We start from the raw sequence: 15,775 nt of genomic DNA, 5'->3' as shown, positions 1-15,775 counted from the left end.
TTTGCTGTTAACCTTGGAAGATTAATTGGTTAACGAGGTAGGTTGAACCAAAGCAGGTTATTCTGTTATCTGCTTTTATTTTCATATTTATTTCTCTTAACTTCTACTTCCTGTCTACCCAAGACCAACCAAACTAGTGAGTTTTCTTTTTTCGTTTCCAAATTTTTCATTTGGAAACAAAATAGAAATCGGTCACATGACTTTATTGATTTGGTTTAGTAACAAACAAACAGCTGACTTCCTGTTTCAGTTTCAGAGGAACTAACGGAGTAATTGACCGTGCGCAGATGTCTCAGGCCAGCATTTCAGTTTTGTTTCTGAGACCAAGAACATTTTTTCATATTTCATTTATTCATATATGTTTATTTGTACTAGGAAACCAACATTATTCAGTGATACCCAGACCCTTTTGCAAAGAAAATGTTTATACATCCACCCTGCCGAGGTGAGCAGTACTTCATGTTTTTGAGGGGTCAGCACAGCAGATCGTCTGCCTCCACCTCACCCTGTCTCTACTGTAGCATGCTACTTGGTCACACCAACCGTCCGCAGGTCCTTCACTACATCCACGAATCTTCTCTGTGGTTCTCTTTTCCTCCTCTATTCTACGTCCCACCTTGACCTATGGTCATGAGCTCTCGTTTAGAGGTAGGGTGAGGAGTCCAGTCCTTTTGTAACGGACTCAGAAGAGCCACTACTCCTCCACATTCAAATAAACCAGCTGAGGTGGTTCAAGCATCTGATTAGGATTCTTCCTGGGTGAGATGTTCTGGGCATGTGCCACCAGGAGGAGGTGACCCTGGGATACCCCCAGGACAGGTGGGGTTACATCTCTTGGCTAGCCTGGGAATGCTTTGTTGTTCCCCTAGATGGCCTGGAAGAGATGGTGATGACAGAAGACACATCTGATATTAATTTTGTGAACTGTGGTCCCAATTAGTGCATGCTTTAGGACGGGACTACCTTATGATTGACAGGTTGTTACCCTATGAATGAGCAGTATTGCTGAGTTTCACTAAGTAATGGGTGTAATGGGTGCATCCATTTTTTACATCCAGTCTATCACTTTACATTTCCCTAAAATACTGAGTGTGCTTCAGTAAAGCAGAGCATTGTGTATCTGCAGCCTGTGGACAGACAGCAAGGAGGAAACACGAGTCGGCAGCAGACAGCTGTGTTTTGGTTGTAATGACATCACCGCTCATTAGAGGCCCATCAGTTTTTGAGCAGGTGCACGGGTGTGTGTGTGCGCGCGAGCGCTCGTGCATTGTCATCTCTGCAGGATAGCATATTCCCCTCATGCACGGCTGTAATTACCGCCCACTTTCTTGCGGCGACATGCCGCATCCTGACACCAGTTAGAGCCACACAGAGGGAATTGAGGGTCTCCAACGAACCCCACGCCGAGCTTCCCTCAGCTGACCTGGCTGTCATCCAATCATCTTTTACGTTCTGCTTTTGCCACATATAGATCAGACCTTTTGTTACACGAACTGCTCCGAGTTTACACAGAGTAACTTTGTGTCTCTGGAAAACAGCTTTGGTGAATTCCAGATGCAAGATATATGCATATTAAAAAACGATATAACTATAAATAGGAGCAATATCAGCATTTTAGCTTCGTAGGGACTCTTGCTATTTCTGGCCGCAATCTCTGTGTCATGGTCCCCGTGCCTGCTCGGCTGGCCCTGTGTGGCTACATGTTATGTTTTGTCTTTTCTCTCTCTCCTCTCTCTCTGCTCGCTGCCTGGGCGGAGCTCATTGTGAGCTCCCGGCCTCCACCACCTGTAGGCAATCACCTGTGGCTCCTCACCTTGTTTGCTCCCGCTACTTAAGGCAGTGACTGAGAGCACCTCGCCGCTGGACTATTGAATAACGCTCGTCAGTGCTACTTTAGCCTCAGCCAGTTTTGAGCGCTGTCCGTGAAAGTTCCGTGCTAACCCTTGTTCTCTGTATGCAGATTTCTCGTGTTTGGTTTGGAGACTCTGGACGCTTTTCCCGACCCCGCTCTGCACCCCTGGGAACCCTGGCCCCCTTCTCCTTCACCTGTATATAGTGCACCTGGAGTGTGTAAATAAACCTGTTTTTCTGAGATTTCAGTCTGCGCCGAGTCCTCCCTGCTCCTCCGTGACACTCTGTAAGAATGACAACGTGTTTTTTTGTGTTGAACACAGAATTTCTTTGATCTCAGTGGTTTAAAGCTTTTGAGGATTTTGCAGATAGTTTCAGAGAAACAGTAAAAGCCAAAAAGCCAAAATTCTGCAGATTAAAATAAAGAGCAAAAAAATAAATTCTAGCGACTACCAAGGGAAAAACTCGAGGCTGAAAAGCAAAAAACTGCAGTTCCTCTGATGGCCACTTGGGACTTTATCCAAAAGTGAGTCAAATCCCCACCCATACAATAAAGCTCCTTTTGCTGCTCTGTTATTGCCAATCAGAAAATCATTTTCCATGTAACCTTTATGGGTTCAAGTGTTTGTGCAACCACAACTATTGCCATCTGATGGCCTTTCACGTTGATCTCAGTTTCTGACCTCGAAGCTACATCCATGTTTTATACTGTCTATGACCCAAACTGAAGCCCAGACTTATTGGCTGATCCACCCCTCAGAGATATCACAGCACCAACAACACAAACACAGCTGAGGCACCCAGTTCAGTGACTAGAAAATTCTGGAGATGAAGCCAAGTGGACGCCAGAGTGGACGCCAGCATAAACTATTTATATATTTTTCTGTTTGTTCCAGGCTGTAAACATGTTGGTCATTTATAAAGTTACTAAAAGTTTTCACCACTAGATTTCAGTAGTTTGCCAGCTGCAGTCAACCGAGTTCTGTTTTCTTATTTGTCACAATTCAAGTGTATAATCCTAGCTATGGCATCTGCTATAAGACAAACAACCTTCCTTTCATATCAAACAGATCATCTGCAGAGGAATGGCTTATTTGAAGAGCTTCAGTCAGGTTTCAGAGCTCATCACAGCACAGAAACAGCTTTAGTGAAGGTTACAAATGATCTTCTTATGGCCTCTGACAGTGGACTCATCTCTGTGCTTGTCTTGCTAGACCTTAGTGCAGCGTTCGATACCATTGACCATAATATCCTATTAGAGCGATTAGAACATGCTGTAGGTATTACAGGTACTGTGCTGCAGTGGTTTGTATCATATCTATCTAATAGACTCCAATTTGTGCATGTAAATGGAGAGTCCTCTTCACACACTGAGGTTAATTATGGAGTCCCACAGGGTTCAGTGCTAGGACCAGTTCTGTTTACACTATACATGCTTCCCCTAGGCAGCATCATTAGAAGACATAGCATACATTTTTCACTGCTATGCAGATGACACCCAGCTTTATCTATCCATGAAGCCAGGTAACACACACCAATTAGTTAAACTGCAGGAATGTCTTAAAGACATAAAGACCTGGATGGCCGCTAACTTTCTGCTTCTTAATTCAGATAAAACTGAGGTTATTGTACTCGGCCCTGAAAATCTTAGAAATATGGTATCTAACCAGATTCTTACTCTGGATGGCATTACTTCAGCCTCCAGTAATGCTGTGAGGAACCTTGGAGTCATTTTTGACCAGGATATGTCCTTCAACGCACATATTAAACAAATATGTAAGACTGCGTTCTTCCATTTGCGCAACATCTCTAAAGGTAGAAATATCCTGTCTCAGAGTGACGCTGAAAAACTAGTTCATGCATTTATTACTTCCAGGCCAGATTACTGTAATTCATTGTTATCAGGATGTCCAAAAAACTCGCTAAAAAGCCTTCAGCTAATCCAAAATGCTGCAGTACTCTTGTACTGACAGGGACTAGAAAGAGAGAGCATATTTCTCCTGTTTTGGCTTCCCTTCATTGGCTTCCTGTTAAATCCAGAATTGAATTCAAAATCCTGCTCCTCACATACAAGGTCTTAAATAATCAGGCCCCATCTTATCTTAATGACCTTGTAGTACCATATCACCCTATTAGAGCACTTCGCTCTCGCACTGCAGGCCTACTTGTTGTTCCTAGAGTATTTAAAAGTAGAATGGGAGGCAGAGCCTTCAGTTTTCAGGCCCCTCTTCTGTGGAACCAGCTTCCAGTTTGGATTCGGGAGACAGACACTATTAAGATTAGACTTAAAACTTTCTTTTTTGCTAAAGCATATAGTTAGGGCTGGACCAGGTGACCCTGAATCCTCCCTTAGTTATGCTGCAATAGACGTAGGCTGCCGGGGGATTCCCATGATGCATTGAGTTTTTCCTTTCCAGTCACCTTTCTCACTCACTATGTGTTAATAGACCTCTCTGCATTGAATCATATCTGTTATTAACCTCTGTCTCTCTTCCACAGCATGTCTTTATCCTGTCTTCTTTCTCTCACCCCAACCGGTCGCAGCAGATGGCCCCGCCCCTCCCTGAGCCTGGTTCTGCTGGAGGTTTCTTCCTGTTAAAAGGGAGTTTTTCCTTCCCACTGTCGCCAAAGTGCTTGCTCATAGGGGGTCATATGATTGTTGGGTTTTTTTCTCTGTATCTACTATACAATATAAAGTGCCTTGAGGTGACTTTTGTTGTGATTTGGCGATATATAAATAAATTTGAATTGAATTGAATGTTTTAGTCAGCCAAGAGAGATCAAAAACATTAAATTTAGACTGTATTGGCTATGGCCGGTGTGTTTGTCTGGACTGGATCGGCCCTTGAGTTTTTTCCCCATCTGTGGAATGCTGCCAGTCTACTGTTTACCTCAGCTGTCAACATGGGTGAAAAGCATGCACTTTTACTTACTCCGGAAGAGGCTATAAAACTTTGTGAGGACTGTGATACGGGTCAGTAATTCAGAGACGCTAATCTGACCGATGAAAGCTGAACTGTCCGTAGTGCTGCTGATTTTGCTACTGTTAACTGCTGTTAACCCCTGTTAGCTGTTGTTAGCTGCTGTTCCCTAGCATTAGTGATACTTTCTTTGAAGTGGATGTAACATCGTTATTTTAGTTTAGTTTTAGCTAATGATAATAAACCTGTTAATTATACACTATTTTTATTTGTGAGTACTGTACGTTTACCATGGGAGCCTATGGAGACTGTGCCTCCAGCAGCCAGTAGAAAAACTCTTTTTGGTCCCTTTATATAATTTACTTCTTTAAAACAATTGTTCCAGGTTAGATTTTTGTTTGGGAACTCAGCCTTCAATTTTTATTGAGGCTTCATGGCTTTGGCGCTTTGACTAATTAAAGCTACAGCCTATTGGGTCTCCTAGGACTGACCCGTGCTAACTGGTTTGAGTTTAAGCCTTCTATAAAAATAAATTAGCTGATTAATATCATGAGACATCACTGCACTAATTAGGAGACATGTGTCTGTGAGTTGCACCCTTATAGTTTATGGATTCTAACCAAGCTTGCTGCCATTCGGTTGATAACTAAGCGCTTTGCCTTCTTGTCGAAATATGGCCACTGACTCAAAATGATAAGATAAGATAACCTTTATTAGTCCCACACGTGGGAAATTTGTTAGTATACTTGTTAGTATATTTGTCATAGTATACATAGTCTATGGTTAGGACCTGGTCAGCATTAGGATACAGTCACTTCAGTTATGCTAAAATAGCAGTTACACCCTTGTGGGAACAGAACATTACCTTCTGACCTAAAAATGACTTCACTGTCTGTAGATTTCTATTGTGCAGCGTAGCTCAGCATGTATAAATAGCACAGCTGAAACAAAATGACAGTTGCTGTATCACATTTCATTTCAAATGTTGAGTACAAATCTGCTGCAAGCCCTTGTCTTTCAGAGGCAAATTGGTTTTCCTGTATGATGTGGTGAGATATTGAAATGTCTGGAGAGAAAAGCTGCAGCGATATACACTAAAAATTACTTGTCGCCATAGCTACCACCCACTAATCCCTGCTGAAAGCCCAGAAAGGATCAGCAGAGCCCAACATTGTCCTTTGATTGACAGAAGACGTACATGAATCTGTAGCATACATTGTGTGACTCCCAGCGATGTATTGTTTTAAATTAGCATGCTGTAGCAGCACATGTGTGTGAAGAAGCTGTTGTTCCTCTTTAAGGGTGACATATTTACCCCGTGTCAGAGAAAGGTGTGTCTTTTTGCCACTCAGCACTAACTGAATGCAATAATTACAGGTTGCAAAAAGGAGGAACAGACATATTACAGAAAAAGATGAACAGAGGATGTAAACAAACTCCCGGCTAGGTGCACACAGCAACACAACAGTCAGGTGCAGAAAGTACTAAAGTTGCTGTCACACCCATCAATCAGTGAAACCTGCTTCATCCTCCGCATGGAGGAACCACAGCTAACAGTGTGAGAGAGACAGGGTGAAAGGTTTACTTATTACAGATATTCTTAGACTTTGCTTGAGAAGGTTCTGGTTTCTCACCAGCTCTCAATCCATCAGAGCACCTTTGAGATGTGGGAGCCAACAAATCACATCAACGTGGACCAAAATCTTCATGAAGAAGAATTACTCTAAGGCAGTTCTGGAGTCAAAAAGGGTCCAACGCAGCGCTAGGTGTACACAACAAATTTTCCTTTGGATATATGTGCACACTTTGAAAACACTGGCTTCTCAGACAGTTATGAACCGTTTCATATGCTAAGTGACGCAATACGATTGGCTGATTAGAAGTAATTCACTCCTTGCAGCCAGGGGCCATCTTTAGCATCTCAAAAACCCTCCAGTCAATTTGTTGTTGTTACCTGGGGAAAAAGTGGGCAGGGACAATCTGAAATGATTAAATCTGATTGGCAGATTAATGCATATTACTGAGAATGAGTTAATCTGTCATGCCCGGCAGCTTGGAGTTTCTTCCACTGATGGCACGGAGATACTTGCTCAGTAATAAGAAAATAATGACATCCCACGGGTCCACTTCCACACTCAAAACATCCTTCTTTCCTCCCATTCCTGTGACGTGCTCATGGTGCAGATGTAAATACAGCTGCGGTCATGGTACTCAGCATCTAGGTAGCATCTTTTCAAACACTGACTGCTGATTCATCTCATCCAAGTCAGTTTTGTTGTCAATACACTGACAGTCGGGTACACAGAATATATGCTGGTCTCCCAGCTGTTGCATAGGATTTATGATGTCCAGTACACACAGTGAGTCTTGTGCAGCTCTAACTGCTGTTTTGGCGATGGCAGTTCACTTAACCAACATGAGTGCCAATAATAACAAAAAAAAGAATAGCCTTAAAGAATAGATAAATCCTTTGCGGTGCCACTATCGCTAAGAACTAAACTTAACCTTTAAAATGGATTACCATTTTAATAAAAAAATCATTAAAAAAAGTGGCAGAACAGCAAACTGGTGTAGTGCCTCAATTGTCAGGTGGGAGATCAATTTCATCCAGCCGCTCGGTGATGGGCGTGCTGAACAGAGCCGACTTCCTGAAGGGTCCCTTCGAGCTCCGGGCGGCAGTCACACCCTGTGACACAAAAATACACTATGACTTGGTGATATGGCCTAAAATCCATATCGCGGTATAATTTGAAGCACGTGCGGTAACGATATATATCGTGATATATTCTTTTCTTCTGTATAACGTATTTTCCACACTATAAGGCACACTTAAAATCCTTTAATTTTCTCAAAAATCGAGAGTGTGCCTTATGTATGAATTCTGGTTGTGCTTACTGACCTCGAACCGATTTGGGCGTGCAGAAATCTGTTAAAAAATGTTTTAGTACAACTTTGTTAAGCCACACTGCTTGATGGATTGTCAGAGCATTACGGCTGCCGTAGTGAGGAGCTTCGCGGAGTAATCTGGGTCCAAAACTCCGTCCTGTTCAGGTCCCAAACGAACACTGAGAGTTAAAAACGGTCTAAATTCTTTCATCTTTAATTAAATCATCAGTGATGCTGCTTTACCAGGTGTAACAATTAAGTTTAACATCCAGGCATCCATGAAAACAGAATTTATTAAATTTAACGGAGTTAGAAGTTAACAGGAAGTTAGCTCGCAAGTTTCCACCTAAACATGACATACCATGTTCTGACTGAGAGATTTTTGAAACTAATTAAAACGTACAGCTCTGCTACCACTTCCAACATAAATGAAGACAGAAAACTAAACAGGAGTGGCGTTTGCAGGGTTACTGAAGTTGGACTACCTGGTATATAATGTTGTGCTACCTGATTGCTAGCGACACAGCTATGTTAGCATAACATTAGCACAGTGAAGCTGGAGGATGAACGCCAACTTTTTTCCACTCGATAAAATTTAACGTGAGGGATTCTGGTGGTCAGGGACAAATGCAATCGCATAGCAGGATGCTATACACGGGCCAAACTTCAGTCAGGAGAACAACTGAGATTATTCATCCACAATACGAGGTTTGTCATTAATATACTGCAACAACATGGGGATAGAGCAGCTGCGAGAGAATTCAACATTAATGAATCACTGTTACGGAAGTGGAGGAAGTGCAGTTTTTGCCTTTACCCATATTTCAACAGTGCTTCATCTCTTTGCTATGACTGCCGGCATAATTTGCAGATGATAATGGTTGTAGCTGCTGCAATGCTTTCCACCAAAACAGGCGCAGCTTGATGACGTCATCAACATGCACTATCGCGATAGAGCGGTGTAGTCAAAATCTCTATCGTTGGCCAAATTTATATCGTTTCTATCGTATATCGTTTATATCACCCACCCCTACTATGACTAATCACAGCAGAGAGAGGTGATTAATATCCTCCTCTTGACCTTGGTGGATAAGTGTGACTCTCCTGCTGCTGTTGTGTGTTCCCTGACATATTTCATGGTGCTATTAGTGGCTAAACAGTATTCTTTAAGAAAGGAAAACATCTGCTCAGACACTAAGGACAGACCGCAAACACAAGTGTTCATCATCAGACAGGGAAAATTGCTGTGCTGTTGATCACATATAACTTTCAACCGATAAATAAATCACTTAAATAGAACTTAAATATGGATATTTTAAAGGAGAGAAAAAGAAACCACTATGAGATAAAGCAGTCTGACTTACCTGTATCCGCTGGCAGTTTTCACTCCAGAATGTGATGGCCTGGTCAGTTTTGTAGTCATGAACCTGTAAAAAATTAAACCAGTAAAATGTCAGAAAGATTTTCAGGCTTTTATAGGAGAGGCTGATGATGTACTTATTATTTTAGGTATTCTGCTTCTCACAGCAACTGTGTATTTCACATAACCAAAATACAAACAACTCAAAGAGGAGGAAATAAAAGTATGGAAATTTATTTTGTAGTTTTGAAATCAGATTGTTGCTGTTTGGGGAGATTAAGCACAGACACAAACACACACAAAGTTTGTAACTCTACATACACGTGTTGTTTCAGGTTTATGAGGCACAAATCCCTCCACACAGAAATCCTTCTGGGTTGTGGAGCAGTACTCCGTTTTGGGAGTCAGTGGGTTCAGATCAGCATGAATCTTCTCACTGTGAAAACAAGAAGACAGAATCTAAGCACCAAGCAGCAGCACTTGCCTGTGATCCAGCACATACAGTTTTTGTTGTTGTTTTGTTTTTTTAAGTGTAGCATGATGTAATTAAATGATTTTGTAAACAACCTATTTACTATAAAATATACTGAAAGTTGCTGCACATTGAAAGGAGCCAGCTGAAGTGGTTTGGGCATTTATGCCTCCCGTGCGCCTCCTCAGAGAGGTTTGTGAAGCCCCTGGGCAGAACCAGGACATGCTGAGGAGAGACTATGTCTCTTGGCTGGCTTGGAAATGCCTTGGCTTCCCCAGATTAGCTAAAGGTGGAGGTGCTAGAGGGAGGTCTGGACATCTCTGCTGCCCACACAACTGAGACCCAGATAAACAGCAGAAAATGGATGGTTGGATGAATTCTAGGTCTTTCCTGAAATCAAAAATCAATCAGTGCTTCCCATCTGAACTCCTCAGACACAGATGATTTTTTCCTATAGTGACGTGAATATATTGAAAGAAGCCACACAAAAATTTTGAGGTGGGTTGAAGATTTATGCTCTCTCTTGTTTCCCAGAAGTTCTGAAAATCATTGCATTTCAAGTACAGAGATATCCAGCAGACCTGCAATATATTTTTATGTTTTATACACAAAGCTTGCAGTCTGAACAAAGAGAGAAGTCTGAGTAACATGTCCAAGTTATCATTTAGAACATGCAAAGAACACTATTTCACAGCCATAAGCTGCACGTTAGAAAGGTATTTTGGAAACGAAATGTATGTAAGAAGCAGAACTTGTTTTGATCATCCAATTACCCAGTTTACACCTTTTCAAGTTTTCTCCATTTTCTTAAATTTGTTTTTCCATTCCTGAAATTTTCACATGGCTGCTTCATGTACTTAAGAAGAAAATTTGCCTTTAACTCCTGTGTGTAGGGCCTGCAACTCAGAAAATATTCAGAATTCATTCATAATGCTAAAGTTAGTATCATAAAAAGAAAATAAAATCAACTGCTTCTGAAAGGAGTGATTTAAAAAAATAATATTATATGCAATTATCCATCTGCCTCATTTGCTATTAAGATTAGCCATCCTGGAATGATGTCTGACCATACAAGGATGGTTTTTGCTTTCTTTCAAATCTTTTGACGGAACGTAGCACGCAAGCTGAAGCGTTGCATTCACTGGAAATAGTAAAGTCGTCTAGCCCTAGCAGGTGCAAGAAGCACTATTAGCCAGGCGCAGTCTGCTCATGCCCACACAGTCCAGCGAAGAGCTCTAATAAATGCAAACATGTGTGGGTGAGCTGATGGTGTGCAGGGCGTTTAAGGCTCCTGGTGTAAGCATCATTTATTTGCATCGTTTCACGACACTCAGTGTCTCTGTGGTATTACATATAGTATATAAAATATGTCATACTGGACTGAAATGAAACCCAAAGCTTGATACTCCGCCAATCTCCCATCTGGCTAGGATTATTTATACACAGTGTTGTGCTTTACATAACAGCCAATCAGCCAAATCATACAAAGCTATTGGACACACCATTGGTGTTTGCTTATAAAACTCAGGAAATTTAGTGTATGGTTTAAAATCAAATGATGACACACTGTCTACTACTAGTCAAAAAGTTTTCATTGAAGACATTACGCTTTACAGGCTTTTATGAGTTGTTAACTTGTGTGGGATGTTAACAACCACCTCTGCAGGGATGGACTTTATAAACCCCATAAGGGTGACTGGCCCCTGTGTAAAATAACACCATAAAGTCTGATTTAAAAGCTATCACAGCTGTGACTGAACAGTAAAACAAACCCCGACGTGTAAATATTACATCACCTTCCCCTCAAGACATGGTCAGGCAGTGCTCCTCGTCTCCATAAACAAACCACTTCCAGAAATAATTCGTTTAACATCAAAAGACTTGTTCATAGTTCATTTACCTTATCATCTGGGCAGTGTGTTTTTTAAGCAGCTCGCCTCTGATGCCTGAACCGAGGAAAATACAAAAGACAGGATGAACAGGGCATGCATAGAAAGCCATCCCCCAGAATAAAAAACTTTTTTAAATTAAAATAAGAAGAGGTCACATCAAATAATAAAACCTTTCAGCTCTTTGTAAATGCTTCTCTGTTCTTTACATGGCTCTTAATGGTATGGGTTTCAACATTTTTTTTCCATTCTGGCTGGTGAAAGATAAAGACACATACCCTGTAACCTCCCCACTGGAGTCTTTGGAGCAACATAAGCTGCTTTCAGCGTAGTCACAGACTCCATCTTGGACTCCAGGTCTATTGTGAGAATCCCCTTGTGGCCATGTATGTGCTTGTGTGTCTTTGGGTCCTCTGTATGGAGATCTGCAATGGCTCTCTGAGTAAAAAAAAACAAAAAAAACAAAAATCACAGGATTTTTTAGTCGGGTGGAAAACCATAAAAATCTACAATTTTGGATAAGTAAAAAAATGTTTTTGTACTTTTTCCAACTGTACACCATCACAGCTGATTATAAATCAGACAATCAAGACATGACTGCAGTGCAGACTTTCAGCTTTATTTCAAATGGTTTTACAAATGTATTGAATTATCTGGTGAGGAATTACAACTATATTGATACACAATTACTGGCCAGTCCATTAGGTACACCTGTTCTTTTTAAACTGCTTTTTAATGCAACTATTGAATTAGCCAATTACATTGTAGTAACTCACTGCATTTAGACATGCAGATATGGTCAAGATGATCTGCTCAAGTTCAAATCAAGCCTCAGAATGGGGGAGAAAGGTCATTTAAGAACATGGCGTGGATGATCTGGGTATTTCAGGAACTGCCCATCTACACGAATTTTCCCACAGAACCGTCTCTAGGGTTTACAGAGAATGGTCCAAAAAAGAAAAAAATATCCAGTGAGCAGCAGTTCTCACGGGTAAAATGACTTGTTGATGCCAGAGGTCAGAGAATGGCCCGACTGGTTTGAGCTGAAGGCAACAGAAACTCAAACAACCACTTGTCATAAGCAAGGTATGCAGAAGGACATCTCTAAATACTACACAAAATAGCAAACCTTGAAGCAGATGGGCTACAGCAGGAGCAGACCATACGAAGAATTAAGGCAATTCTGAAGGTAGAATTAGATCCAACTTAGTGCTAGCAGTGCTAGCAAGGTGTACCTAATTCTGTGGCCCTGAGTGACATCCGTGTTATAACATATACTTGCTGTGTCAGGGACTCTGTCTTTCAAATATGGTTACCTAGACACCAGGTGTTAGCTCCAGATTAATTATTAGATTAAATTAGCAAACGTTGTTAAGAAGTCTCGCGTGAACTTTTAACATTAGCTAAACCTCGGAAATGGTTCACAGCACTCACCTCTTCGACCCAGTTATGCAACATCGGTTTTCCAACTTTATGTCCCACAGCGGCTGTCTGCTCGGTCATAACGGGAACAAAACTATGGAACTGGACTGAACGCAAGTGAATGGAGCTGCGGGTAGCTTCGGGATCGTCTTTCTAAGTTAAAGTTTACGAGCATCGCTTAGCAACAGCGTTTGTTCGACGGAAGCGTCGCCATGACAACAACAACAATGCACAACGTAGCACGTTGTAAGAAAAGGTAAACTTCCGGGTGGAATGCATTTTAAAACCTTATTTGGGGCCAACATTAGCAAACCCATGTTTTTAATCAGACTTGGCTGGTGATTCTATTTTATGAGCCAGTAGCAACTGAAATTAAATAAAATTTAGACAATGCTTTAAAACAGCTAAGATTTAAGATGGCTGTCAAATTGTGGGACTGTACGTTCCAGGTCCTAACCTGAGGTCCTCAGCCAAGGTTATCCCACAATTTCAGCTGAGAACCAAGGCTGATCCAGTCAGTGGACCCACTCTCTGAATCAAGCTTCCTAAGAAGGCTCACTGTCATCTTTTAAATCCATCTTAAAGACATATACGCAGCTTTTTTCTGTGCCTGCACTTTGATTTACATTTATGTTCTCCATAATAATTGTTTTATCACCTTCCCCTAATTATCCTTTTTAATTCATTTTTTAATATTTGCTTTTAATTTACCTGTTTTTCCATTTCTAATTTTCTTTATTCCTTGCTCTTATCTCCATTTGTTGCCAGTATTCTTTATGTTATTTCATTCCATTTCCCATCTTGTACTGTGAAGCACTTTGTAACTTTGTTTTGAAAGGTGCCATGTATAAATAAAGTTATTATTATTCAAGTTATATATAGTCTGTCAAATATCATCCACATTTACAGAGGAGCTAAAAAGCTTTCCTCAGAATGAAAGTGGAATAAGACATTCTTCTTCACATTCTTTCGGGTGAGCACAGAGGCAGAGCTTCTAGTCTCCAGGAGACAGCTGAGCGAGAAAGTGCTGTCCCGTGGGGTGCAATTAAAGTGAACAAAGATGACACCCCTGTCATCTGATCACCTGGTAAAACGGCTTTACAGCCATTCGCTGATTGATACATCTACGGGTACAGCCATCCTGCTGAGCAAGGGTTGTGCTGCCATTGGAGGAACATTTCAGGTCAGAATTTTTTTCTCCCCCTCTATTGAACTCTCTTATTCTTCCATTACATAAGGCAGAGCTTGATTCAGCTGTGAACAGTGAAACAGCAACTATAAATCATCAAGTGAACATGAGAAAGTATAGTTGTATTAATATGATCCATACAGGCAGATTTTTATAAAGAAACTATATCTTTTTTAGACCGACAGACTCCAAGTGCAGCCCTTAATACTTCAATGTGTCTCAGTTCAGATACACTGTCATGTAGTACACTAGAAAGCACATACTTTCATTGTCAGTAAGGTGCTGTTGTCTCAAACTGTACATGGCATGTTGTGCATTTTTGGACAATATAATGATTTCTGCATTTGTACGACTGATTTTTCGGAACATTTACAACCTGTTCATCCACACATCCAGAGCAATATACTTCTAGATTTAATAAACAAAGCCCAGCAGACACATGGAAAGACCAGACAAAAATCTGCTTCTTGTGGAAACTGGTAGTCCCTCCCTGCTTGCTTCAAGATAGTAACGCTTGATCGTGAGGCCTTTTAAGTCTTCCACAATTGACAGTTTCACAATACATATTCTATGTGTCACAAACTGGCCTACACAAACATGACAGAAAGAGAGATGCACAGCAAATGACAATTAAAAACCTCTTCATTTAAAACTAAATAAACCACGGGTGGCCAACCAGTCAGAGACCAAGAGCCACTTTTTTATTGTGTTACCGCAAATAGCCACATCATACACATGAGCACACATGAACATCACCCATCCCTTCCTCTCTCTCACACACACGCACAAAAAATACACACACCTCTGCTCAGCCAGATTTATTGTAAATGTCACACACCAACATGATAATGACAGAAATGGACTCCTACAGTACTAAAACCACAGGCCAGTCATTTTCTGTCATGAACCGAAGTTCAGTACGCAAGCTGGACCCAGAAGCAGAGACAACACGCACAGGAGTACGAAAAATAAACTTTATTTTAACTAAAGGTGTCCCGGAAGGGTCAAAGGAAAACACGCGAGAAACTAGAAAAACCAAGGGACCGGGGGATGAGTTACGCAGGAACGCAGTAATCGGGACTGTGGGAGGCTGCAACAGAAAGAGGGAGAGAGTTACTGGGGAGCGGGGAAATAGCAGCATACGTGGGGGGAGAGTATGAGTCTTACAGTCAAAGCGGGGCCGTGGGAGCCGGAGGGAGGGGTGAGGGTCCGCGGGGGAGCTCCAGGAAATTAGAGGTGATTGGTACTGGAGGCGATCCAAACTCCAGACGGGCAGGTGGACAGGCAGGTGGCTCAAAAACACGTCGAGCTGTTACCTGAGCGCAAAAGAAAAGATTAGCGTTTGTTCAGGTAAATGAGGGTTTTCACAACCGCCTTCCCGTGGGTGTACGTTACCGCTGTGAGACGACTAACGGACTGGCGTGGAGCAGCTGGCTGGGCTGGATCAAATAGTCCACCTGATAATCGCCTGAGATGGGATGCAGGTGTGGAGTTAACAGCCACACCCGTGGGCGTGGGCATCCCATCAGCTCCTCGGACACCGGGCTGCGGACCATGACATTTTCAACAATGAACATTGTGTGCACTGTCTCACACACACAAACTCTCAGTTCAACCAAGTCCACAAACAAAAATATAATAATCTACAATAGCATTTTTCTTTTACTATGCATGTTCTTTAGTGGGACTTCTGGCATTCCTTGCCTTGAACACTCCTCTTCAAATTTGGCTTGTATTCCGTTGTTGTCACTCAAAGCAATTCTTTCACATGAGTGTCAGTCAGAA

The 15,775-nt window shown here is 41.7% G+C and overlaps 1 protein-coding gene across 1 annotated transcript; it reads right to left on the bottom strand.

Annotated features, from left to right (window-relative positions):
* Nucleotides 1–7,350: 7,350 nt before the first annotated feature.
* On the bottom strand, nucleotides 7,351–12,882 carry spag8 (sperm associated antigen 8). The gene is made up of 6 exons (XM_085357999.1): nucleotides 12,814–12,882; nucleotides 11,658–11,817; nucleotides 11,391–11,436; nucleotides 9,340–9,454; nucleotides 9,023–9,085; nucleotides 7,351–7,458 (listed from the first exon to the last, which is right to left on the bottom strand). Exons 1-6 carry the CDS (start codon nucleotides 12,880–12,882, stop codon nucleotides 7,351–7,353), a joined length of 561 nt encoding a protein of 186 aa, XP_085214125.1.
* Nucleotides 12,883–15,775: the final 2,893 nt, after the last annotated feature.

The sequence above is a fragment of the Diplotaxodon limnothrissa genome, linkage group LG7 (genome assembly GCF_057381915.1).
Source record: "Diplotaxodon limnothrissa isolate DT_005_m linkage group LG7, D_limnothrissa_male_GT1.1, whole genome shotgun sequence".
Classification (NCBI taxonomy): Eukaryota; Metazoa; Chordata; class Actinopteri; order Cichliformes; family Cichlidae; genus Diplotaxodon; species Diplotaxodon limnothrissa.
This window is presented reverse-complemented; position numbering and strand designations above follow the sequence as displayed.

Excerpts from the sequence above, each read along its gene's own strand:
- spag8 (XM_085357999.1), bottom strand. The coding sequence starts at position 12,882 with ATGACCGAGCAGACAGCCGCTGTGGGACATAAAGTTGGAAAACCGATG. Across the intron at positions 9,086-9,339 it reads ATAAACCTGAAACAACACGT|GTTCATGACTACAAAACTGA; the intron begins GTATGTAGAGTT and ends AATTTTTTACAG. Across the intron at positions 7,459-9,022 it reads AAAACTGCCAGCGGATACAG|GGTGTGACTGCCGCCCGGAG; the intron begins GTAAGTCAGACT and ends TTTGTGTCACAG.